Source organism: Pipra filicauda, unplaced genomic scaffold (genome assembly GCF_003945595.2).
Source record: "Pipra filicauda isolate LSUMZ 115617 unplaced genomic scaffold, ASM394559v2 scaffold595_size249610_pilon, whole genome shotgun sequence".
NCBI lineage: Eukaryota > Metazoa > Chordata > Aves > Passeriformes > Pipridae > Pipra > Pipra filicauda.
The window spans coordinates 223,727-249,587 of record NW_024104748.1 but is presented as its reverse complement, the minus strand read 5'-3'; the positions used below and the strand labels follow the sequence as shown (position 1 = coordinate 249,587).

General features: G+C 54.6%; 1 protein-coding gene across 1 annotated transcript; it reads right to left on the bottom strand.

Annotated features, from left to right (window-relative positions):
- Positions 1 to 126: 126 nt before the first annotated feature.
- On the bottom strand, positions 127 to 24,945 carry LAMB3 (laminin subunit beta 3). Its single transcript, XM_039387862.1, has 21 exons — positions 24,869 to 24,945; positions 23,782 to 23,846; positions 23,143 to 23,297; positions 13,989 to 14,103; positions 13,759 to 13,832; positions 13,129 to 13,311; positions 12,707 to 12,770; positions 12,252 to 12,427; positions 11,521 to 11,644; positions 11,006 to 11,194; positions 10,595 to 10,750; positions 9,803 to 9,999; positions 8,841 to 8,952; positions 8,025 to 8,397; positions 7,372 to 7,532; positions 6,191 to 6,399; positions 4,878 to 5,081; positions 4,094 to 4,238; positions 2,069 to 2,276; positions 943 to 1,084; positions 127 to 455 (listed from the first exon to the last, which is right to left on the bottom strand). The coding sequence occupies exons 1-21, from the start codon at positions 24,943 to 24,945 to the stop codon at positions 207 to 209; spliced, it is 3,378 nt and encodes a 1,125-aa protein (XP_039243796.1). The 3' UTR covers positions 127 to 206.
- Between the last annotated feature and the right edge of the window lie 916 nt (positions 24,946 to 25,861).

Sequence of the window (25,861 nt, the reverse complement as noted above, 5' to 3'; positions counted from 1 at the left end):
CAAAAAACTCCATTTGTGATGCACTCAAAGACTGACTGACAGCTCAACAAGCTGCTCTGCCTCAGGCAGGACAAAGAGCAGAAATAAGTTTCCAGCAAAGGGCATCAAGGATGAGACAGATCCTGTAAAAACTCAGCAGTGGGATAGACACCGTGGCTGATTAACAAGCACACGAGCCGTGACCCGAACGGGAAAACTCGCTCGTCTCATCCAGAGCCACAGCTGGCTGGGCTGGCCAGGGCAGGGGGCACAGCTGTGGCATTCCCCCGGGGTGGTACCTGCTGGGCACTCCTGGCCTGCTGTGCCGCCGTCTCGGCCGTGTGCCGCGTGTCCGTGGCCCGCAGGCGGTTCTGGTCGGCCCCGCGCTGCAGCCGCTCCAGCCGCTCCCCCAGCCCGTCCAGCTGCGCCCCGATGGCAGCCACGTTCTTCTGGGCTGGCCCAAGGACGGCCTCGATCTGGAAGGTGACAAGGAAGGCACGTTCAGCCCCCGCTCCTCGGGGTTTTTCCTCGGTGCGGGGCTGTGACGGTTCACTGGTTCCAACTGCGGGATTCCTGGGCAAAGCTGGGGTGGCACCAGCGATTTCTGTCCACACAAGGGTTGGTGCTGGATGTCTCTGGTGTATTTGGTTCCACTTTAGGTCACCTACAGTGACCTTAACCACCTCGCCTGGCTCTGTCTTGGAATGATAACAGCGGAAACACAAACCAGGCCGTGTGTTCTGTCTGTGCTGAGCTCCCTGTGCAGCCAAGAGTCCCGCAGGGACCATGACTGGAGTGTGGAGAAGCACACCAGCAAGGCGCATTTTTACAGCCAAAGTTTCCCCAGATCCCACTTCCCTGCTGCTCTGGCTCAGGACTCCAAAAGTGGCCTCCACAAGGACTCTGCATTTCCAAAGGAGTGGCGAGCAGGGCGCAGGAGCGTTGCTGGGAGGCGTCACTCACCTCATCAACGCGCTCCCGGATGAAGCGAAGGGAAGAGCCCGAGCCCCTGATGGCTCCCTGGGCCTCCAGGAGCATCGTGTTTGCTCGCTGCAGGTTCCCCACCACCTCCTCCACGTTGCCCTCCACAGCATTTGCCCGGTTCCTGGGGAAATGTGGGAAAGCAGGAGTGAGTGTAGGTAACTGCAAGTCAGGATTGCAGAGGTGAAATGAGGAAGCTTGAGAAGCAAGAGAGGATTGCTACTGAGAAGCTTGTAATCTCCCTCCCCCAAAAAAACACAAAGCCACAGGTCTGGACTCCTGCAGGTTTCCTCTTAGAGAAGTCTTAGTTCCACTTCATAGCCCCAGGCAGAGGAGACAAACTGAGAAGGGGAGAGAAACCCCTTCCTTCAGACTGGTCAGAAACATTTATTTTGTAAATGGTGCGTGAAAAAGTATCGAAGGGAAAGTAAAAACCACTGAACCAGCTTCAATGAATACTTTTCTGCTCGCAGTGGGACTGTTCAGCCTGGGTTGCAGAGCTCTCCATAGAAAACCAGACTCCCCTGTCTCATCACTTCCAGCAGGTTAAGCAGGTGTCAGACACTGTCAAGGAGTTTACAGACTCATCCCATTAACCTTCTCGCTGGGATATTGCTGCAAGTCAACACGTGACAAAGCAGATGCTCCAAATTTGCAAGGACACCCTGTAATTACTTTTTAAGGGACCATGGAATAATCCTCCCAACTTTCACCCAGAAAACAAATAGCCCATTTAATCTCCTCGTGCTCTCTTGTGCAATTGGGATGTAGGTCACCAATATCAAGTGACACCAGGGCAACCCTGTCATCTCCCAGCATAGAGATAAGAGAAAAGCCTCCATTATTCAGGTAAAGCCCTTCTTGTTCTGGTATCTACAACAGGATCTATTCTTGGCAGCCAGATTTGTTTGCACTGGGACCCCGGGGAGGTGTCTAGAGATTGCAGACTCGTTCTGGATGGACACAGAATACCACGGCCTAGAACTTCAGATTGTGCAAGTCAGTACAGCTCAGGCAGAGCGAGATTTCAACCCAGCTGAGAACCACCACGTTCACCCCCTCAGCTGAGTGCCCCTCAGCTGCCAAAGGCCCTTGAACCCCAACCCACCTGGCTTGTTCTGCTTCCTGCTGAAGCTGCTTGGCCTTGGCAATGTCCTCGGCTGTCTGGGCAAGGATGTCCTCGGGGCACTGCAGCTGAGTGGCCAGGTTCTGGATCTCAGTCATTTTTCTGAGGACTGCAGCAGCATCCGTGGGGAGACGCAGGGAGAGGACTGACTCACTGATTTCCTGGATGGCAGCAGGATCCGTGTCCTTGTCTGCAGAGCAGACAGACAGACAGCATCAGGAAGGGGAGAGGAGAAGGTGGGAGTGCAAATGCAAGGCAGGAGGGCAGCCAGCCAGCCTTGCATGCTCTCACACACAGTCTCCTCATTTCAGACACCTGCCACGATCCACCCTGAGTTCATCTCCTTGAATTCAATGTACCCCTCATTTCCCTTTCAGGAAAGGGCTGCAGTGATATCTTTAATTTGGCAATGAGAACACCATGGCTAAACCCAGAGCACAGTCAGGCAGATCTCACTGAGCAGATGAGGGTGTGTTTCAAGACAAGCCCCTTTTTTACTTCACAAATGAAAGTTAATACATCAGAAGCAGGCAGAGCCCAAGGGACATTAGCCCAGCGATTAGCTCAGAAATATCTTCACTCATCATTAACCCCAGGCAGCACCAAATGACCTGATTTTCTCATTCAGCTAATGCTCATGAGGCTCATTATGTTATTACAAACAATAAGTCATCGGTTTGTAGGACAACAAGGAATTCTCATCTGATTAATAGTCTCCTCCAGAGAAGGGTCATCTGTCTGTCTCTGGTCAGTGAGTGTGGCCAGAAAACATCTCTGCATCGGGTCACTGCTGGCTGCAAATCCTCAGAGAACACCAGCCATGGGGACAGGTTTGTCTTCCAGCCCCAGGGATGGCATAGAGCAGGACTCAGAGGGAGCTGCTGTCTATGCCACAAACAAAATGCCACCTCCTCAACAGCTTTCCACTTCTGCCAACTCACAGTTCACCTTTCTAGAGGTGATATGTGAGAGCAGTTCCTGTGAGGATGTTGGAAGCCTCTCCACGAAGCCCCACTCACAGCAGGTCAAGGCTGTGTGGTGTCTCCTGCCCCATGGACCTCACAAGTGGTCCCCAAATGCCTCTGTAAGGAAGCAGGCAGGGTGACAGCCCAGCAAATCGACACAGGTAAGAGCTGGGATTATTTGAGCTTCATCTGAACAAGCCAATGGGCCAAACTACAACTGCTGGTGAAGTCACAGCCTTGGGTGCTGCTGCAGTTTCTCTGTTTTCAGAAAACACCATCCCAGCCAACCTTGCTGCCTCAGAGGACGTGTGTTACCTTTGCTACACAAACACCCAGATAAACTGGATATCCAAGAGCTTAACTGGGCTGAGCCAACCAGCTGCTTCCCTCTCCTGTGTGCTCTCATACATAATATCAGCAGGGCAGTGATTGTCTCCCTGTACTCAGCACTGGTGAGGCCACACCTCAAATCCTGTGTCCTGTTCCAGGCCCATCACTGCAAGAAAGACATGGAGGGGCTGGAGTGTGTCCAGAGAAGGGAACAGAGCTGGGGAAGGGTCTGGACAGTCAGTCCTGTGAGGAGCAGCTGAGGGAGCTGGGGGGGTTCTGACTGTGGAAAAGGAGGCTCAGGGGGGACCTTCTCACTCTCTGCAACTCCCTGACAGGAGGGGGGAGCCAGGGGGAGTTGGGCTCTGCTCCAGGGAACAAGGGGCAGGAGGAGAGGGAACGGCCTCAAGCTGTGCCAGGGGAGGGTCAGGTTGGACATCAGGAGGAATTTCTCCATGGAAAGGGTGGTCAGGCCTTGGCAGGGGCTGCCCAAGGAGGTGCTGGAGTCCCCACCCCTGGAGGTGTCCAAGAAAGGCCTGGCCGTGGCCCTCAGTGCTCTGGGCTGGGGGACAAGGTGGGGATCAGCTCTTGGCGTCTTTTCCCGCCTTAACGACTCTGCGATTCTACAATAACTCTAAAAACTAGTTTTTTCCATGCACAAACCAACATCTCCACCCCACCTCCCCCCCCCAGGCTTTACAGGTGGCAGAACTACCTGACAAGAAGTCTCGGACCCTCTGGATGAGCTGCCGGACGCGCCGCACGTCCCCTTCGATCTGGGTCCTGGTCACCCCCAGCTGCTCCGCCAGGCGCCGGGCGCTGCTTTGGATCTGACTCGCAGACATCTCTGTTGTTTTAATCTGCAAACAACAATGGCCCAATGGAGCCACTTCTTCTTGATCTGGAACCCCACAGTCCTGCCTCAACTCCGAGTGAACCGAGAAAGGCACTTGGGAACGGTGCCGTTCCACGTTCTTAATGTGCCGGAGCTTTTAAGGACTGTAAATGTTGAAGACTGAGGGTTGGACTTGCAAAGGAAGCTCTCAAAGAGGAACAGCATGATTTAGCTTTTAAAAAACACGTTTGAAATGGATTTTGAGTGACTTTGAAAACTCACTTTGTCTTTGCAAGCCACAGAAAGAAGCTGCGAGAGCACTAACACGTGAACTCCAGCAGAAAGCACCAAATGCTGGAGCAGAATTAGAGTTTTCCACATTCTGACCCCTTTTTCCATGCTAATCCCAAACCAGGAGGAAGACAGGCTTCCTTGTGACATTTCCAGAGCCTCTCACACCTTCAGGTCTGTGGCTTCTGCGCTGGGGGAGGCAGGACTCAGGTGTGCAGGAGAGAGTCTCCTGCTCAAAAATTCCTGAATTTCTGAAGCTGCCCCAGGGATCAAGCCTCAAACAGAGTTTGATATGGGGTTTTTATCACTGTCTCCACAGCTGTCCCCCTCAAAGGGTCCGAGCAGGGGGACAGGCAGTGCTGCCCACACTCACCAGCTGTGCCGTCTCCCGGAGCCGGGTGCTCAGGCTGCCAAATTCCCGGGATGCCTCCCCGGCTGCAGCCAGGGCCCCGCTGGCCAGAGGGAAGATGCCATGGCAGGGCTGGCCAGGCCTGCAGGCAGAGCTGTTGTCCCGTGGGCAGAGCAGCCCCTCGCAGTGGCCGGGTGTGCACGTCTCCACTCGGAACCCACCACACACCTGGGGACAGGAGAACAGCCGGGCAGGAGGGAGCTCACCTGGGCAGGAGGGAGCTCACCCGGGCAGGAGGGAGCTCACCTGGCTGGAAACCCCCCAGTGCCCTCGGGGAGGGAAGCCAGCACATCAGAGGGGGCCAAAGGTTTGACAGCCCCTTGCCAAGGGAGCTGGGAACTGGCTGTGCTGGTGCTGCAGGAGCTGTCTGTGGGCACGGGGATGGAGCCTGCCCTCCCCAGTGGGGCTGTTGGTAGCACATGTGGCACAGCCCAAGGGACTGGAGGCTGTGACAGTGCTGGAGAAGGGCAGCCAGAGCTACACACACACACACAGCAGAGCTGAATGCTCACACCTGAGCCAGCAACAGCAGGTCAGCACCTCCTCCCTGCCCCAAACTGGAGCAGGAGTAGGAGCAAAGCAGGAGTTAAACCCCAGTGGCTCACAAGGAGTAACAGAGCAGGTCTGCATGGAGCAAACATCTCAGCAAAACACCCTGTCCAACCTGCAGAGTTTGCTTTGGGAGAGAGAATTGAATGAGAAGCCCCTGCCCTCCTGCCTGGACACCAACAGTTTTGATTGCATGGCGCCTTCTGGAGTTACCCCCCAAAAAACACACTGCAGCAGAGGCACGGGCAGACCCAGAGCCAGGCTGGTGGCTCAGGAATGTGTTGGTGGCCTGAAAAGCAGAGAGGGGAGGCTGGTGGTCTCCACAGCAACCATGCATTAGGAGACATCGAAATGGATCTCCATGGCAATAACAAAGCAGTGAAGGAGAAATAAGAGAAACCTCATCCAGAAATTAAGTGGGTCTTTGAGATACAAGAACTGACACATGAGAGAGTCCCTGGAGGAAAAAACACGTGGCTGGGAGGGGGTGGTGGGCAACGTTTTGGTATCAATGATCCCCAGGCAGGGGATGTTCAGCCAATTCTCCACTGATGCCCACAGCAGCAGGTTGCTTTGATGCCATTTCTGAGTCTGTCCTGCCCTGCTGAACTGTCTGAGGAAAGACACACAACTGCAGGATGAGATTTTTGCCTCCTGAGCAATTCCAGGCCCTCTGAAAACCAAGTAAACACAACTGGGAGGTCAGAAAACCACTTTGCATCTTTTACCTTGTTTATGACAGGGGTCAGGTTGGGGGATGAGGCCATCTCTCCCTGCAGGGTGAGCAGCCTGGAGCTGGTCCCCGCCAGCCCCCCCTCCAGCCCCGCAGCGCTCCTGCGGCTCTCCCGGGATTCAGCCAGCAGCCCAGAGGCACTGGTGGCCACTCTGCTGGCATTGCTGGATGTCTGGTAAGCAGATTGGATGGTCTTGAAGGCTCCTGCAGGAATCAAACCCCAAAATGACACAAAATGACTCATAAATGCAGCACAGCTACCTTGGGGAAGGCACTGACTCTGCCCTGCCGGTGGATGTGTGCAGGGAGGAGCGGGATGCAGCCGGAGTGATTAGTCACCAAGGCACCACCAAAAAGCTGCTTTTATTTCCAGATGCTTTTCAGCCATTCCTTCAGTGAGCTAGAGGTCTCCTGAAGGACTGAACTCCCAGCTGGGGTTAAAAGATTAAAAGAAAACTGAAGCAACATGATGTGCACGTGCTGACCGTGGGCTTTGGCGGGGGCAGGACAGTTTTCAGAGCCTTCTCCCTGGTTCCTGAGCAGCCCCACCATTCCTGGAAGGAAGGTGGTCAGAACATGGAGCTCTGAGGCCTGCACAGATGGGGAGGTGCAGAGTGAATCTGTCCCAGCAGTGGCCACTCACCACAGCTGGCACATCCCCAGCCAGCTGAGCATGGAGGGGACAGGAATGAGACCCTTGGAGAGCAGGAGCTGCAGCAGGATCTCATGGCAGCCAAACCCAGCATCGTCACAGGGCTTAATTAGCTCTTCTCCCAGGTGCCTGGCAGCAGCCTGGCTCTCCTCCCCACCCCTCCAACCCTTCCATCTGTGCACAACTTTCATTATCAGCTGCCTCACGGGTTTGGGATTGCTCTCCCAGCAGGGTCTCCCCCCTTCCCACTGCTCCCCAGCAGTGGAGCTTGTATTGGTGGGGAGCAGGGACATAGAGTGAGCTGCCCAGCCCCAAAAGAGTGGAGCAAACACCTCAGTGGTGGGAAATCCCAGGTCATGGACCAGAGACTGGGTGGAGGGAGATCTATGTGCTGCTCCAAGGCTGAGAGTGGGTTAAAAACTCCATTACTCTTTCACGTGGCCAGTGGGAAACCACCAGGCACGGTCACATTGAGGTAAATTAATAGCTGCAAATTAAGAGGTATTAAAGCTGCAGATCTGTACCTGACAGGTCCGTGCTGAGGCTGGTTTCAAACTGAGTCTTCTTGCTCTGATACTGGGAGTTAGTGAGCAGCAAGCTGCTGTTGAGGGCTTCCAGCTCCCTCGAGAGGGAGGTGGTGTCATCCAGGAAACGAAAGTCAGGATTTATGCCTCGGACCTGCTCCCTGGGAGAGAGGAAAAGCAGAAAATGTGAGTTCAAGTAGAGGGCAAAGGACCAGCAGAGAGAAAGCAGGGCTGAGCAGGGCCATTTGTGCTGGGGCACTGCCAGCACCCGGCCAAGTGGCATTTCTGAGCCCAGAGATGGCCAAGGACATGCCAAAGGTGGCAGAGAGCAGGGCTGGGCTGCAGCTGCCCCACACCAGAGTCATGCCCATGCAGGGATCAGGCATGCTGGATGTGCCCTGGGAATGCCAACCGCCCACAGCCTGCCCACCAGCCTCCTGCCTTGGTGACACGTTGCACAGGACAGGCACACGTGGAAGGGCTGTTCTCCTGCATCTCCACCCACCTCGTGAGCAGAGCAGGATATTTCAGGGGCAGGAAACCAAAGCAGGACACGTGCAAGCAGCTCAGGGTGGTGAGAGCACACAGAAAAACTGCCAGCATCTCCCCCTGGATGAGGAGGATGGATAAGGGATGCAGCCACTGCCCCTCACCTGATGGCAGCCAGCGTGTTGCCCACCTGGGCCAGGCTCTGCTCGGTCACAGAGGAGTGGCCAAGGATGCCCTGTGCCTGCTGCACGTTCCCCTCGGCCTGGGCCAGGCGGGGGCCGAGGTGGGACCCCCCGGTCCCGACAGGCAGGCGGGACGTGGAGTTGCCGAGCCCGGCCTGGCGCAGGCGCAGGCGCTGGATGTCCCCGTCGTAGGTTTGGAAGCAGGGGTGGCACAGCTGGCACTCGGGGTAGGTGCTGCAGTGGCCCCGCTGGCACTGGTCGCAGCGGTGGCCGGTGACCCCCGGGCGGCAGAGGCACTGCCCCGTCACCTTGTCACATCCTGCCCTCTCCGTGCCCTGGAAGTCGCAGTCACACTCTGGGGGATGGAAAAGTAGAGAGGCGAAGCCCACTGAACATGTGGTTGTGGTGAAAAGGTTATATCTGTACAAAACCAGCCCCTGTTAATGAGGTGCCAACCCAACCTGGCATCCATTCCCTCCCGTCAGCTCCTGCAGCATCTGGGACAAAGGTGGCACAAGAACGGAAAGAGCTCCCAAGTCCAGGAGCTGCCCCAGCCCCTGACCCTGCAGGGCCAGAGCAGAGTGGCCCAGGAGCTCGCCCAGGGCTGCTGGGAGGGGACTGGTGGATACCTGGAGATGGGGGTGAACTGGGAGGCTGTTCCAGAGAGGAAAATCTCTCTTGCAAAACAGTGCGGGAACACGGACGTCAGGACATGGGCCAGGGGCTCTTTTTCCCAGACAATCCATGATTTCCCAGTGCAAGGAAACGCGGAGCCAAACCAAAACAGGTGGTCCCTACCTGTGCACCCCCCCCGGGCGTCTCTGTAGTGCCTGTCTGGGCACAGCTGCTCCTGCATGGCCGAGCACGTCCGTCCCGTGAACCCTTCTCTGCACGGACACTGCCCTGAGAACTGAGACAGAGACACATCAGGGACACCCAGCTCTGGGCACTCTCCTGGGAAAGCTCTCCCTCAGCTGCTCTTCACCACTAAAACCAGCACATGGACCATCTTCTCTACTCAGCCTGTGCCCCAGGACGTGCCCCTGCTGCTCCTGCCAGGCTGCAGGCACAGCCACAGGGCTGCAGACTCCAAACAGCCCAAGCACTGCAAGGAGGGTGTCAAGCTTTGTTTCAAAAACAAAGCAGTCGCCCACAAGCAGCTGCTTTGCCATCTCGGGTCTCCTCCCCTCACTGAGCTCGTTTGGGACCTATCTTTGGCTCTTAGAATTTGTCATGTGCTTGGGTTTTTTTACATTTGACTTTAATTTTCCCAGTTGCCTCTTAAGCCTGAAGTGACACACAAATGCTTTTCATTGACAAATGAGGATAATTAACTTCCCTTGCTGGTATGAAGATGTCTTATTAGAACTTCCTTGCTAAATATCAGGCTTCTTAAAATGACTTAATTTTGCCTTGATAATTACCACCTTCTTTCATTCTCCTGAGTAGTCTGTCATGTGTTTTCTAGGAAAAGGGAAAAGGAAAATAAGAGTGGGATGCACTGGGGGATGCACAGTGCTTTTTGTGAAGGCTCCCATGGATAGGATGGGACAAATGATCCCCCAACAGGTGGGTTTGATGCTCTGAGAGACCCCCAGTGTGGTGCTGCCCACCAGGGACACGGAGCCACTGGCAGTGGCAGCCCCTCACAGCAGCGTTTTTGGGGTTGGGAAGGGGAAAAAGAGAGGGAAACGAGAAAGAAACACTGCTGAAGGAAGTGGAGCCAGCCCTGAGGGTGCTCAGGGTGGGCTGGGTGGTACCTGGTTGCAGTGGGGGCTCTGGGAGCCGCGGGGGTGGCACTCACAGGGCCGGCAGCCCTGCCCGCCGCCCATGTCCCAGTGCTCGGCCGCACACTGGTCACAGTCGTTGCCCACCACGTGTGGCAAACAGAAACACCTCCCTGTCTCATCGTCACAGGGCATGTCCTGCCGTGTCCCCAGAGCGTTGCAGGTGCATCCTGAAACAAGGAGGGGTTTGTTAAAAATGGGGGCAGAGCACTAGCCTGGCTTCCCACGAAGGCCCAGTAAAGGTGAGCTCTTCCCTCTCCCCCTTCATACCTGAGCTCAAGAGAACTGCACCCCTACCCTAGCACCACCCCTGCCCTAACATCACCTCTGCCCTAGCACCACCCCTGCCCTAACACCACCCCTGCCCTAACACCACCCCTCAAGTGCTGCAGCAGGAATTGGACCCTGAGTGGGCTCAGCATCCCCCCAGCACTGACCTGGCCCACAGCTCCCTCCCTCTGCGTGCAGCCCCACATGGCATCACCTCCCGCATCCCCTGTGGCTCCCTGAGCCCTGCACACCCAGGGATACAGCTCAACACATCCCCCAAACTCTACTTTCCCTGTGCTTTTTGCCACACTTACACCTAAGACAGGTCACAGCCTGAGCAAAGAGGTTTTATAAAACTTCTGCAAAACGAGGCTTTGGCTTGAAAACCCCCAAATCAAAGCTGGGCAGGACTCGGGTCCCTCTCAGAACCACTGAGAGCACAGAGGTGGGGTGGGAGCACCCCGGGATGCAGGAGGTGTCTCAGGGGGTACTCACTGCGGCACCCCAAGGGGTTGGGGTTGGCCAGCTGGGTGAACCCTGGTTTGCAGAGGTGGCAGCGATCCCCCTGCACGTTCTCCTTGCAGACACAGCGCCCTGTCACCGGGTCACAGGCAGAGCCTGGCACGGTGCCATCGGGGTCACACTCACAGGCTGGAAATGGGGAGGAAACATCACAGCTGAGGGGCGACAGGGGGCTGGGGAAGGTGGGAATGTCAGAGCTGAGGGTGACAGGGGGCTGGGGAAAGTGGGAGTGTCACAGCTGAGGGTGACAGGGGGCTGGGGAAGGTGCAAACATAACAGCTGAGGGTGCCAGGGGGCTGGGGAAGGTGCAAACATCACAGCTGAGGGTGCCAGGGGGCTGGGGAGGGGGTCATGGGGGGCTAGAGGGTGTAAGTGTGCACTCACGCAGACAGGCTTCAGGGTGGGCGAGATCCTGCTGCTGGTTGCGAAAATAGTTGGTTTTGCAGCGCTCACAGTTGATGCCCTCAGTGTTGTGCTGGCAGTCGTCACACACCCCCCCGCTGGCCCCTCCAGTGGCCCGGTACAGCTCGGGGTCGAAGTGGCACGAGGCCGAGTGACCATTGCAGTTGCACCCTAAAAAAACCCCAAGGAGTTGGAGCTGTCCCCCTGCAAACCCCTCCGGCAGCGGCAGCTGCGGCACTAGAGGGTGCCCGAGGCTCCTGTGTGACACGGTGACACCCGTTCAACCGCCCCAGCATCAGTGGCACCAGGCAGACAGCCCTGCTGAGCACTGGTGCAGCCGGTGAGTGGCATCGCCCGGAGCAAAGCCCGCTGTGCCAACGCGCCAGGGGCACCCCTGTTACCGTCCAGCCACACCAAGCATCCCAGGAAAAGGTCTCAGAGCTCACTCCTGCTCACGGCTGGGGAGGATTTAGGAGAGGGGAAGGCAGGGAACGTACTCTGGCACTCGTGGGGGTCGTGGTCCTCGGCGGGTGCCCAGGGCCGGGCGTTGTAGAGGTCGGCGCAGCGCTCGCAGTGGGCACCGGCCGTGTTGTGCTGGCACACGCAGTGCCCGTGGACCTGCTGCAGAGACACTGGGTCACCCCTCCTGGCTGGCAGTGGCTCAGCTCAGAGCCCTCATCCTCCCGGCCTGCTCCTGCCCCCATTCCCTGTGCAGGGATGAATCTCCAGCACCCGGGACAGGCTGTTCCTCGCTCGCTCCCACCACCCCTGCCACCCACCTGAGGGCAACTCAACTGTAATACGGGGACAAGAAAATCCCACAGCAGCCAACAACCTCGCACTGGCAAATCCTCCTAGGCATGCAGGAGCCTGCTGAAACCATCTGTGTGTCCCCCACCCTGCTGAGTGCTGGCAGGAGCAGTTCCCCCCAGAGCCAGACTTCCCACTGACACTGAGCTCTGTCTCTCCTTAAAAAGCCCCTCCGCCTTCTCCCCGACACAAAACGGGGTTACACGGGGGTAACACAGGCTGCTGTCTCACAGCCACCACCCCACTGCTTTCAAGGCAATATTGGGCACTGTTTCCCTCAATTATGAGCATTGAAAAGCCTCCCATGCCCCATTTCTGGTCATGCCAGCCAAGGTCTCCCAAGGAGCATTCTGGGCACGTAGTGGAGCCTGATACCATGGAGCTTGTGTTTAGGCTCTTGGCTTTTCCCAAGGCTCACCGTGGGGTGCTGGCCTCCAGAAGGGGCACACTGGTTGGCGTGTCCGTGGCAGAAGCAGCTCCCCAGCACCCTCATCTCTGTCACAGCATAGAAGGTGCTGGGGGAGTGGTACCCCTGGCGTGGGATGTGCTGCAGCTCCGTGAAGTTGATCCGCAGGTTTGTGAACCGTCCCAGCTCTGTTGGGGACCAGGGGCAGGGGTGAGGGGGTAGCAGGTACCCAGGAGATGCAGAACTTTGCACCTCATGTGGAGGGCTTGGAGCAAGCCAAGGGGGCATTTGCCATCAGCAAAGGCCAAATGCTGCTCTGTGGTACCCCAGAGGCACCAAGACAGCAGCTCAGGGTCCTGCTGCCCTGGGGTTACCCCAGCTCAGTCTTTCCACCAGCTGCAGGGAGAACCACAAGGTACCTCATTCCCCTCCCCCTTTCTCAGATATGAAAGAGGAAGGTCACTCACTCTCGACAGCCTGGCTGTAGGAGGTGCTGATGGTAGATGCAAGGTCTTGGACACTGAATGTCACCTTGGAAGGAAAAAAAAAGAGGTTAAAAAGCAGGAAACTCGAGGTGCTCTCTGCTCATGCTCCAAGCAGTGCATGCTCTGGACCTGCCTCTGCACAGCATCACTGAAAACAGGGAAAAGACTTCAGAGCTGCAGAGGCTTTTGCAGGAAGACCAACACAACACCTCTCCTGCCACAAAGCAGCAAAGGCTTTCCTGCCAAACAAGCAGGAATCTTCCCAAGGACTCCCCTCAGCAGTGCTGGATGGCCATGGGCTCCATCCCTCAGGTGTAAAACACTTCCAGGCCACCACGTGTCCCCGCAGTGTTGCCCAGTCCTCCCACCCCAAACCCAGGGCCACAGAACCCCCCAAACCCTACCTTGCCCCCATGCATGGGGTGCCCCTGCAGGGGCTGGCACCGAGTGTCCTGCCAGCTCTCGGGGGAGCCCCGGGGCACGTGGGGGAAGGCGGTGGCACAGTCAGAGGCCAGGTACTGGTACACCTGCCAGGTCCTGCCGAGGTCGGTGGAGCGCTCGATCAGCATCGCCGCGGGAAGGGGAGACTGCAGGGCAGGGAGAGGGGCACAGCTGTCACAGGCACACCACAGCCAGCTCCTGCCCTGGCAGTGCCTGTCCCTCCTCGTCCTCCCTCCAGGCTCAGGTCTCTGCAGGCTTCTGGATTAATCCCCTTCTCTGCAGGTTACCAGCAATTTTTGGGGTCCCCCCACCCCGGCCAGCCCTGCTGGAGCCACAGAGCACACACCTGCAAGGAGGCTTTCATGGGATGGGAGCCCACCACCCTGCTCTGCCCCTCCCGATGGAATGGAATTCCCAGTTCTCATGTGAAAAACAGGGGGAAAAGGAGGGATGGGGACCTTGAGGTGCTTGCTATCAGGAGCCTGAAGGAAGCTCCGAGATCCCCGTGGTCATGGGGAGCCAGCAGGGCCCATCCAGTGCCATCTGCTACCTCCTGGGGAGCAGAGTTGCCACACACAGACCCAAACACACACCCTGAAGAGCAGCACGACGCTGCCCAGCTGGAAGGTCTGGTCCAGGTCCAGCTGCAGAGACACACGGTTGGCACCTGCGGGCACAGAGAGGCGGCTTCAGAGGGGCACAGGGGGGGATAAACCGCTTCGCTGCCTGAGCCAACTCGGTTATTTCCTTCTTTCCTTCCCACCTGCTGAAGTCAACACCTTCTCCTCTTCCCCTCAAGCTGGTTGTTGCCCCAAGCACTCACCGTTCTGGGACTGCCACCAGCGCGCGTGTCCGGCCGAGGACAGGACGTTGTCCACCCGGTGGCCGTTGTAGGTGTGTGACAAACGGGAGTCACACCTGCAGCATTTCATGCTCCACTGCAAGACAAAGGACAGGTGGGAGTGACCATCTCAGTTTGGCCGGAGGGAAAGACCTCAGAGATGAGGGGCCCAAGAGCAGCTCGGACTCGACCAGGAGCAAACGGCACCAGTGAAGGTGGTTTGTGGAGAGCTGAAGGGCTGCAGTCAGCAAGGCTGACAACACACAGGAATCAAATGCTCCCCTTCACACCTCCTTAAAAACCACAGCTCCTGGTTTTTACGGGCTAAAAACTAAAACCAAAATGCTTTCGACTAAAACAGATTTTTGGCAAACCAGTAAAAATGCCTTTTTTTTCTAAGCACTCCCTACCCCCATTTTCCACGATGCCAACACTTGATAGAAAGTTCTTTTCAGCTTTTCAGGACCAGTTTGCCTTTTCCACACAGCCGAGGGAGCTGTTTGGCTGAACAGAAAGGCCTTTCTCTCTGCTCCAAGAGCTCGGGGCGATGCTCGGCCCCCCCTGAGCTCTCCCCTGAGAGCAGAGCGGGAGCAAACAGCTCAGGGGGTGAAGAGTCAGGGGGTGGGAAGTCGAGTGGCTCAAAGTTCAGCCCTGCACTTGAGCAAGTAATTCAAGGAGCAAACAGAGATGTAGCACAGGCAATGTGGGGCCGGGAGAAAACGGTCCCCTGGGAGCAAACAAATCCTTCGATTTTGACCAACCAAGCAACGCTCCCTGCAGCCACCACCAAGGGGGGGATGAGTCCTGCAGCCACCACCATGGGGTGACAGATCCTGCAGCCACCACCACAGGGGTGACGGGTCCCTGCAGCTCATGAGCAGGCTCAGGAAGGAGTAGAAAGCAACAGGGAAGAGGTTGAGCGAGAGAGGAGGAGCAGGGAAGGTTTGGACACTGGCCAAGGGGAGAGGCAGGCACGGGGTGGGCGAGGACCACCCTGAAACGGGAAGGAGACAGCCAGGTGAGGCCAAGGTGGGGGAGGGCAGGTCCCAGGGGGATGGTAAATGAGCTGATGATGCCAGAGCCTGCAGCAGCATCCCATGGGGAACATCCAAAAGCACCGGGAGTGGAACAAACCACAGGGACTGCAGAGGCCACAGGGAGGGGAAAGCTCCTGCTCAAGGCATGAAAGGAAGTGCTCAGCATCTACAGCCTGGTGAAAAACAGGTTACCCAGAGGAGCTGTGGCTGCCCCATCCCTGGAAGTGTCCAAGGCCAGGTTGGACGGGGCTTGGAGCAACCTGGGCTAGTGGAAGGTGTCCCTGCCCATGGCAGGGGGTGGAATGAGATGAATTTTAGGGTCCCTTCCAACCCAAACCATTCTATAATTCTAAAATACCAGCGGCCTGAGCAGTAAAGCAGACTCCCAAATGGAGCAGTGGGACACACGTGTCACACTGACACATCCCAAAGCCTGAGGGACTGGGGAAGGTGGAGCACAGGGTTTGCCAGTGATGGCAGGAGCTGCTCTTGATGGCGCAGGGTGGGAGAGCTCAGAAAGGTCACCCTGGGAGGAAAGAGGGTCCAGGGCAGAGGAGCAGAGTGTGTCTGGCACAGCTGGCACAGGGGAGGCAATGAGACACCCTGCTGCAAGGGCTGGCAGTCACTGCAGTGGCACTAAGGTGACACCAGAGGCACAGGCACCTCTGGGACCCCAGTGATGGGATCAGCTTTCGGTGACTGAGCAGGGACATTGGGTGACAGGTGACAAATAGCACTTTATAGCCACCTCTGGGCTAAAACCTCCCGCCTGATACTTGAAACAAATGAGCCAATTCCAACCAAAATATGAAACAAAATGTGTTCTGGGGTAAGGAGGGGCCTGTGCCCACAAGGGCAGCTGGAGGTGGCGTTCAGGGCCACAGCAGCATCAGGATTACTGATTTCCCCTCTAAAAATTGATTTATGGTTTACACCTATTGCCTTACTCCTGAAACAGGCTCGGCTAAGCCAGTCTCTTACTTTGACAAAAAAGGACTTGACTTCTTAAGAACCCAAATTTTTTTTTCGCCATTTTAAAACTTATGGAACATGAATGACACATTTTGTCCAGAATCACGTTTTTGCTTGCACTCCCACGAAACTGCACAAGGGGGAAGGTGGCCTTGGCCAGAAGGTACTGACTGGCACCACAGCAGCTGCAAAGTCACCCAAGGAGGTGCTTGGGCAGCAGGGACAGATGTGGGCTCTCACCTTGGGCTGGTTTTAATTCCTAACAAAGCCCAGACCTGACTCTGCTCTGTCCCAAACCTGGGAACCTTTCCTCACCTGGGTGGATTATGAGGAGAGATCCTCATTTTAAACTGATCTGTTTCCACACTATTTCCCCCAATCTTTACGTTCTCTGTTTATAAATGTCGCAGAACAGGAGCTGTATAACTACAATATTTATAACAATATCGCAAAGTAAGCAAACAGAGAAACCAAAATATATCATCTTGCGATTTTCCTGGCTCTACCAACTCCTCCTGGCTCTGCCAGTGAGAATCACAAATAATTCAATCGGGTCCAGGCAGAAGAACTCATTTCAGAGAATGACTACCAGCAGCAAATTGTCAGGAGCTGCAGGAATTACCCACAGAAATAATCTACTGAACAATTGCCAGCGGTGATTAAACTTCCAGCCGTTTGTGACTGTGCTTAGCAAAGGGGAAAGGAAGGCTTTCTGCGAGGGGAAAGGTTCATCTCGGCTAAATTATTCATTAGGAGCGATTCGTGCATACTTATTGGATCGTTCACACATCCACAGACACGAGTGCTCTCTAGTAGCTACTCTGCAGCTGCAACCCCACTTAAAATGCGGTGCTAAGTAAAAATGAAGCTTAAACCGTGTGAGACAGACCCTCCCCGGGCAGCCTGGGGCTGGGCTGCTTGCAAAAATCTTTTTTTTTCTTTTTCTCAGCTTTTTAAATCAGGCTAAAATTAACACTGGAAGCAAAATTCATTTCACGTCCTGGGAGCAAATTGTGAAAGCCCCGAATTGCACAACAGGAGGGTTTGCTCTTCCCAGCTGTGACTATGTGTCTCAAAGTTCCTTGGAACAGAGGGAATTATCAAAAATGACAGTCCAGAGCCGGGCTGAGGGGAGATTTACCAGGCACAGACCTTCCTCCAGCTCTCCCCTTTTTTTACCGGGCTCAGCAGAACCCTCGGAGCTGGGTCAGGAAGAGACAAGAGACAGTGAAGAGATCTGGATTTAAACCGGGCCACCAACCCTTGGGGCATCCCTGGCTCTCCAGCACATCCTCCCCTCCCTACCAGGCAGAGGAGAACTGCTCTGTGTGTGAGGAGGTGTGGGAGGGGGGCTGGAAAGGACATTAGGAAGGTAAAAGAGGTTGTAGTTCTGCATGGAAAGCACTGATAGCCCTCCCTGCCCCCAAGCTACTCTTAAGAGTCACCAAAAAGAGGGTGACACTGGAGTGGAGGTTCTGAGATGAAGGGAAATTCATTCCAGACTTGAATGACAACTCACAACACAGTCATTTCAGAAGGAAAGCAACAGTGTTGGGAATAAACAGACTCATGCCTCAGAAATAACAGAGAAGGGGAAAAAATCCACATAGAGCAACCACCAGCTATTGTAAAAATGCCCATGTGTGACACACTTCTGCAGGGTTTTGCTGCTCTCCTCCTGCTCTGACCTTACGAACCAGCTCCTGAGCAGCCTCCCCTGCTCACACAGGCACTGAAACCTCAAACGATTTTAAGCTGATGGACTCTGACCAAAGTAATTTAAGGAGCTGCCATTTTAACACGAGTAGAGAGCCCTCGAAATAAAACCTCCTGGCAGAGGAGCACAACCCAAAATAAACTGAGCTTATTCATCAGCAAAAATAGGAAGCTGCTGCTCTCCAGTCATGAAACAGAGACCTTTCATAGCTGTGGAGACCTCGGTGGTCCCACATTTGACCCAGCTGCTTGTCAGGGAGTGAGAGCACTGTGTCAGTGCTCCTGGCACAGCCTCCCAGAAGGGAGCCCTGTGTGCTCTTACACAACTGATATTCTATAGGGACAGCAAACCCTGTGCCAAGTCTATTTTGGGACAAGCTGGAAAGCGGTGGGAATTTATACATCCACAGAGGTTATTAAAAACTAGGGTGGGCAGCAACAGCAAGTTACCTGGGGAACAGAGGCACCTGCAAAGCCAAGTTATGTAATTCTCTATTCCAACCCATTTTCATGCCCTGTTAGCTGCAGGCCATGGCTGTGGCAGGCTCCTGGAGCAGGGCTCGTGCCTGTGAAGTAATCTATACATTTTCCATGGGAAAAGGCAGTAGAAGTTACCCACGGTTGTGTCATCATGGTTAAACATCCCAGTGAGCAACTGGGATTTGCTAAACTGGACTGGGCTTCCATTTTGAAACACAGGTATGTCATAGAATCCCCTGAGTTGGAAGAGGCCCAAGAGGATCATCGAGTCCAACTCCTGGTCCTACACAGGACAGCCCCAAAATCCCACCCTGTACCTGTGATTCTCTTAACCATGACGTTGATGTCACACCCTTGCTTGGCCTGTTGGAAATGACACTGAAAACGAGTTCCAGGGTTATGCTCAAAACACAAACAGAGGGCTCTGCCCCCCAGCTTGGTCTTACCAGTGACCTCAAATTCAGAGGCAACAGCAGAGATGGGGGAGAAGACACAAGCTGGCCCAACACCCCAGGTGTGGGGTGTAAGGAAATGGAGTTCATTCCTCTTGCTTTTAAAACGAGCCTGGTTTCCTCACCCTGTCTGTTCTCTCATCAGCAAACCCTGATGTAAAATCATGACAGCCTGCAAAGCCCAAACTGCACCAGTTTATCCCACACCCTGCAGGCCTTGCTGGGGTCCTGCTGTCTCCCAGCACATGTGTTGGTTTGCAGTCATGTGGCAAAAATAAAAAGGATACAGAGAAGGGAGGAGGGAAAAAACAATGGAAAATAGGCTTTTTCTTCTGCACATCCACTGCAGGTAGGGACATATCCCTGCAGCAAAGAGCAGGGTGTGTCTGAATGCCTGAATGAGATAAGCACTGAGCAGCAACATGTGCTTGCTGTATCACCTTCAACAGGTTGGGAACACAAATTATTCAGGGCAAACCCTGGACTTGAGGAGGAAAAACCCCCAAAGTAGAAGCCCTGCTTTGGTCACGTCCCCTCACAGTTATTTCATGATTTTGTGGATGCATTTTTCCGTGTAAAAAGCTTGAGCTTGACTTATTATGTGGGTCTGGAAAGAAAGTGAGCTGGGAGGCACAGCTTTGCAGCCTCCTTCTCCCTGGTTCCAACATGCCAAGGGCCTGCTGGAGCACCCAGGAAGCTTTGGCTGGGCACCCAGCTCCCTGACTGACTCATGCAGGTGGGCAAAGCAGATGGAACCGTCAGACAGCAGCAGCACAGCAGGCAGAAGCATCAGTCTGGCACTTACTCTCCCTCACAGACACTGGAAGGGAGTATTTTTGGAAGCAGCCAAGCAGGAGCTGGTGCTGAGGCACCAGAGATGCTGCAGCCCAGCCCTGCCAGGCAGATGTGACCATCCACCAGCACAGGAACCCCCTCTGCTGTGCCAGGAGCTCCAGCAGGCTCACATCTCCCTCCTCCTGACTCGTGTAGGATCAGGCTCCTCTGGCACCTCTCAATTCCCACCTGGATGACTCCGTGTCACCACAACACAAGGGGTGATAAAGGTGATTTCCCACCCTTCATATCCACCAAGTGACCATGAAGAGCAGGTGAGAGAAGGCTGAAAATCCTAGTCCTTATGCCAACAGCTTTTAACATCCAAAGTCTCCCAGGGCTGGGGTGTGAGGACCCACACAGTTGTCACACACACCCCTCTCCACTGTAGGATGCAGCACAAGCACAGGGACACCCAGTTCTGCTCCTCTCCTGCCTGTTCTCTGGGAAAAGATTTCTCAGGGACATGCAGGGGGTTTGGGGTGCTCTTCTAAACTAATAAAACAACCAGAAAAATCTGTAGCTGCTTTTGAGCTGTGAATATGTCTAAGCAAAAGCACTGCATGAGCCTGGAGGAAAGAAACACTCTCCCTGCAGAGAAATGCTAATCTTTGCTGGGTGTGAACGTGGCATGGCACAGGTCCCACTGCTTCCAGCAGCAGAGCAAGGAGCCACAGGCAGGCACAGCCCTCATGCTGTCACTTGGAATGGCCAGGCCAGGCAAGGGGACCTGGGATTTGATAGTCCATGTGAAAGCCACAGTTTGCCTTCCCTGGGCTGGAGGCAGCCAGTGGGAGCTACTCTGCACTCCCATCACAGTGCTATGCAGATGTTTATATTTACATCTCTAGAATATGAATATTTACATACATATTATATCTTTGCAAAGAAGGAGATGTGTTAACTGAGCCTTGAACCACACCCCAGTCCACCAGAGTGTTTCCAGAAAATCTTTGCATCAGTCTTTCCCACCGCTGGCTTCTTTTCCTGTTTTATTTTCAGTTCCCCTCCTGCTTTCCCCTTCCCTGCTGGCTCCACCAGCCATTTCCCAAGCACTCAGTGATTTCCAGGCCATGCCATTGGCCTGCCTGGTTTCCACCCCCCACCACTTCCCTGACCCCCAGTGCAGTCCCCTGTGCTATAAATGGCAATGCTGAGTGTCCCTCCTGGATTTCACTAGACTGAGCCTCCAGCCAAGGAGTGGAGCAATCAGGAGTGCAAAGTATAAAGGTTAGAGGGATCTGGAGCTGGAGCAGACAATGGAGCAGAGGCTGAAGTCGATAAATGACCCACCAGAGTTGCAAAAGAGGACCCTGGGGCCAGCAGACGGGCAGCACTGACCAGCTGGCACCAGGGAGAGCAACCCCTCATCCCATGCCCTCTGCTAGGATTGCAAAACCACCTCCAGATTTGCACCTATTTGGCAAAAAAAAAAAAACAACAAAAAAAAACAAGAACAAGGCTTGTGACCAAAAAAGAGTCACAAGAGTCTATAAATTAAATGTTTTATGGGACGGGAATAGGAAAATTGGGTTCAGAGGATTAAGTTTTGCTTAAATTAGGGAAGGAGAGGAAGGGTAGGAAAAATTAGGAAAGGCTGAATCCATGGGGATTTCTGCCACTGAGTTAAGAGCTGGTCTAATCAAAACTCCATTGGCCATTACAGTTGCAGAACAGGAATCAGGGAATTTTCTAGGAGTAACTCTGCATCTTTCATTTCAGTAAAGGAAAGGATCCCACATATGTAAGGAAGCAAAGACCCCATTCCCAAAGCCAGAACTGGAGAATCCAACTCAAATTATCAGTGTTAATTGTTCCATGTCCCTCTTAACCCTGGTTCTTGTAAGGCAAGGGACAAGAAATATGAAAAGTGAATAGTTTAGGGATTTGTAGACTAGAAGGGACTGCAGTAAACTTGCTCCCTGCCCTCCTCCACAGCCCCACCGTGAGCCCTCACTCACTAATTCTGCACCCAAAGGATCATTTCTGCTCCAGGGACACCAGAGACATCAGAGAGGTGTCCAACCTCCACTTCAAAGATTACAAATGATGCAGATGATCACAACTGATGCTCTTCAGAGTGATCTCTCAAGGTCAGGCAAAGGGAATAACCAGCCCACTCCAGCTGGCATTAGGATGACCAGAGCAATCAAGGGTTTTCCAACACTTGCTTCCCACAGTACAAGCCCCCCAAGTCCCCTCTTCAAGTAAAAGTCACTGTCAAAAGTCAGTGTTAAGTGGAGATTTCAGAGGCACATTTATGGAGTTTTCCTCATCTATAATTAGAAATTGGGAAGCAGAAGACAATTAAGTCAAAGCAGAAACTGTTGATTCCTTTTCCCTGTCCACGGGCCACAGCAGCCATGGGAAGCAGCAGGGGTTTGCTTGGGAGGGGAACAAACAGCCCTGATCCCTGGGAGCAGCAAAACAGCTCCAAAGAAAGTTTGGAGTGGGAGCCTGGATGGAGGAAATGCCTGACTGTGACTGTCAGCCTGGAAAAGGACCTGCCAGAGGAGAGGTGCTGCAGCCAGCCCAGCATCCCGCAGGATGTGATGCTCACACCCCTCTGGGCCAGGGAGCTGCCTCCTCCCTGAGCTCACAGAGGAGTGGAAAGCTCTCCAGCCCAGAGAACACCACTGGCTCCACCACAAATCCACTTACTGCCACATCTTGGCCTTCAGTTTGAAGGGGAATTAAAACCAGAGGAAGGCTGACTCACTGGAGCTGGATTTCACTGCTGAAAACAGCCTCGCTGGAGGGGGGCCATTTGCTTTCCTCTGCAGCATCTCCTCCAAGACCCTTTCTGCCTGTCCTGCACTGAACTCACTCCCTTTGGAGCTCCTCCCCCAGCAGTTATGGAGTTAACAGCAGGCAGAGAAAGGCTTTAGGAAGTGCTCACACCAGGCACATCACCCCTGCAGTTTTCAGCTCTGTACTCGGGCAGATTTATCCTTAAACTCCCCCTCTGATTTGGTGGCAGCTTTGGGGAATCTGCAGCTGCCTGAAGCCTCATCCCCCCCCAGCACGACCTCCTGCCCCCACACAAGCAGCATGATTGAAAACAGTTGTTCAGTCCAGCAGCTTTTCCAAGTCTTTGGGAAAGACCTGAAACGTTCCCGGTTTTGACAAGTGAAATACGAGTTTAGCTTATAACTAAAACATCCAGAGATAGGAGAGTAGATAGGAGAGTTTGAGATATCTTGGATGCAAAAGCTTCTGTTTTAAATTCAGTGCTTTGTGGCTGAGCTTTGCTGCCCTTTTCCTGACTCGTCCTTCCCGGCCAGCTTCTCTTCTCATCCATGGGGATGGTAGAGAAGGGCTCGAGGGGACACTGCAGTGCAAAGACCCAGCATGGTTGGGGAGGGGACAAATCATAAAATCCCAGAACAGTCTGGCTTGGAAGAGACCTCAAAGCTCATCTCACTCCAACCCTCTGCCACAGGGACACTTTCCCCTAGCCCAGGTTTCTCAGAGCCCCATCCTGCCCGGGCTCAATGGGTCAAACACATCCCTGCGAAGGGGCAGGAGGGCTGGGATGGGTGAAGGCATTTGCAGCCCTGCAGGAGGGCTGGGATGGGTGAAGGCATTTGCAGCCCTGCAGGAGGTTTGGGGCCGTGCAGGGAGGAGGTGAGGGGGTGGGGGTACCTCTCCATGGGGTGTGCAGTAGGTCTCAGGCCTGCTGAGGCCGCAGGTGGAGGAGGCTCTCAGGTGGTGGGCTCGTCCCAGCAGCAGGTCTCCGGAGGGGGGGTAGCAGGCTCCCCGGGAACAGGATTGCTGTGCATCCAGCAGCTGGGGGGCAGCTGGGACAGCAGGAAAACAGGATTAGGGGCTGTGTCAGGGTGGCACACAGAAAACACCAGAAAACAGTCTGCTGTTTCCTACAACAGAGCAACGAAGTCGTGCTTGGGACAACCTACCCCAGGCATCTGCCGATGAGAAGGAAGGTATTTTGCCTCTGAACTATCTTTATTTTTAATTTGAAATTGGCATTTTCAAAGTGTTTTGTACTAGCAGTTCTCTCTCACACCCTTCTTTGCCCTGACCCAGAGTTTGGGCTGCTCAGTGCCCTCACTGCCCATCATCCTGCCCAGCCCTGGTTGGTGTCCCCTGTTCATACAGCCAGTCTGGCAGCTCAGCCTTTTGCCAAAAAACAGCACTGTTATCAAACCCCAGTCTCCTGCTGCTGCCACCACACTGCTACTGATACAAAGCTTACATTAGCAGTGTTTCTATTTAGTCAGCTTGCCCCATGTCCTTTTAATAACACTGCATGGTGAGCCTTACCCAGCAGGACAAATAATGCCCATGGCCAAGGCTGGCAGCGAGACTCCATTGGGCCACGGACACACCTAGGGAAGAATTCACAGTGTGAGTGAAAATGAGCAGAAAATGCCAGTGAAAAGCTCAGCCCACATCCTTCACCTTCCTGCTCAGTTTACAGGGAGATGATTTTAATTGATCCACACAGAATAACATGGGTGAAAAATCAAGAATCGTGAAGAGGAAAGTCAGATTGTGTTAGTCTATAAGGTACAAAGAACAACAGTTTCTCATCCAGCTCTTTGGATCTTTATGTTACTGCTGAGGTGAACCACAAGTACCAGCAGGCTCCTTGCTCTCAGCAGTGACTCCTGACTGCCCAGCTCCCCAGGGACACGGAGAAGCCACAGCCCCCGGCACCACAATCCACAGTGACCAGGGATCGGTGCTGATGCCGGGTGGGAATGCACAGCTGGAAGGGATGCTCCAAGGAGTGTGCACACACACTCATCCCCCATACAGCCCCCAGCCACCCCATCCCAGGGTGCACTTTCTGTTCCTCAGCCCCACCTTTTGCCTGCGTTTCCAGAATCAACTCCAGATCAAAACTCATCACGAGACGGCTCAAAGTCCCATTTTATGAAACGAAGAAACCCATAAAAATCAACCGAGAGTACGTATCTCCCACAGAGCCCAGGCAAGGAAGAGCTGCCAGCACACCCCCAAGAGCCAAAAACCTCACCTGCCTGCTTCCCTGGGGGAGCAGGAGCGCTGTCCCTGTCCCTGTCCCCGCGGTGTCCCCGGCTCGCAGCGAGAGCTCCCTCCCCCGCACCGCCCGGCAGCCGCTCCGCAACCACAGGAGCCCTCTGAGCCTCGGCTCCCTCCTCCCTGGCTTTTAACAGGCAGCTGCCTCACCTGGGCCAGAAGGTGCCCGTGGGTGCAGCGATGATAAAGGCAGTGATTCAGGGATCCCCAGACATCCCCACCCTGTTACCGCAGAGCTCCCGAGACGGGCACAGCGCACGCACAGCTCACTCCTGGGGAGGGTGAGGGCACCGTGGACCAGCTGCTCTGCGGGCAAGCAGCGAGTGAGAGCCCATCCATAACCCACCTGAACTCCCCCGGGGCTGGCGTGGACCAAATCAGCCTGAAAACAGCTCCCTCCAGAGCTGCTGCTCGGCTCCCCATCGGGGGATTCCCTGGAACGTTCACCCGCCCTCTCAGACAGGTTTATTGTGTTTTGCTTCACAGTGACAAGGCAGTGCCACCATCAGCACCTCGACTTGATCATTTAAAGCCTAACTCGGCACGTCCACGTGAGTTACAATCACACTGTGTGTCCACATATCAGACTTCCAGCCCAAAGGCGACCTGGGCTGCACAGGCAGAGCCCCCCCTCCTGCATGCAGCACCAGAATTCCTCAAGACACAAAATCACCCAAGAGGAGCTCCAGGGTTATCTGCTAAACACAATCCTGTGGGCTCACCGGCTGTGAAAAGAGTCATTTTTTAAGAACCAAGGTTCTTGTTTGAGCTCCAGCCCCACGCCCAGCCGATGAGGAGCCCTTCTCCCCTGCTTCAGACCTAATTCAGTTATCTTACATTCACCACCTTTCAGTGGTCTCTGATGCTTTACATGACTATTAAAGGAAACAGTTTCATAACTTTATTTTTTTTTACTGTGGTAGCAAAGTAACAAACCTTTAAGTAACATGTTTAAACTAAAAAGTGTTCAGAGAAGGCAACTCAGCAGCCTCCACATCTCAACACCCCCATCCATTGCCCCCCTGCACCACTCACACACTACATTTCACCTAAACTGCGGGTTTTCAGCCTCAAAAAGAGGCATGGAGACTTTTCCACTGTCTTTACTGAAATAACCCCAAAATCACGACCTCTCCCGTGCTGGTCAGGGGCTCAGCAGATCGCTCCAGATCCCTCCTCCAGTTCCTCTGCTGTTTGTGTCACCTACCTCCCCATCCCCGTGCTGAGCGACACAGGCAAGTGCAAGCTGAGGACTGGAAGCTCAGAGAAAGGGGATACGCAGAGCTGGGGGGAAAAAAAAAATACTGTCCCTCAGGCTACGGTGTGTGAAAGCCGGGCT

Bases quoted from the DNA above. Each gene is read 5' to 3' on its own strand.
- LAMB3 (XM_039387862.1), bottom strand. From the start codon at position 24,945: ATGGGGAGCCGAGCAGCAGCTCTGGAGGGAGCTGTTTTCAGGCTGATT. The intron at 11,645-12,251 runs GTGAGCCTTGGG...GTGTCTCTGCAG, and splicing joins CTGGAGGCCAGCACCCCACG to CAGGTCCACGGGCACTGCGT. The intron at 11,195-11,520 runs GTACGTTCCCTG...GGGTTTTTTTAG, and splicing joins CGACCCCCACGAGTGCCAGA to GGTGCAACTGCAATGGTCAC.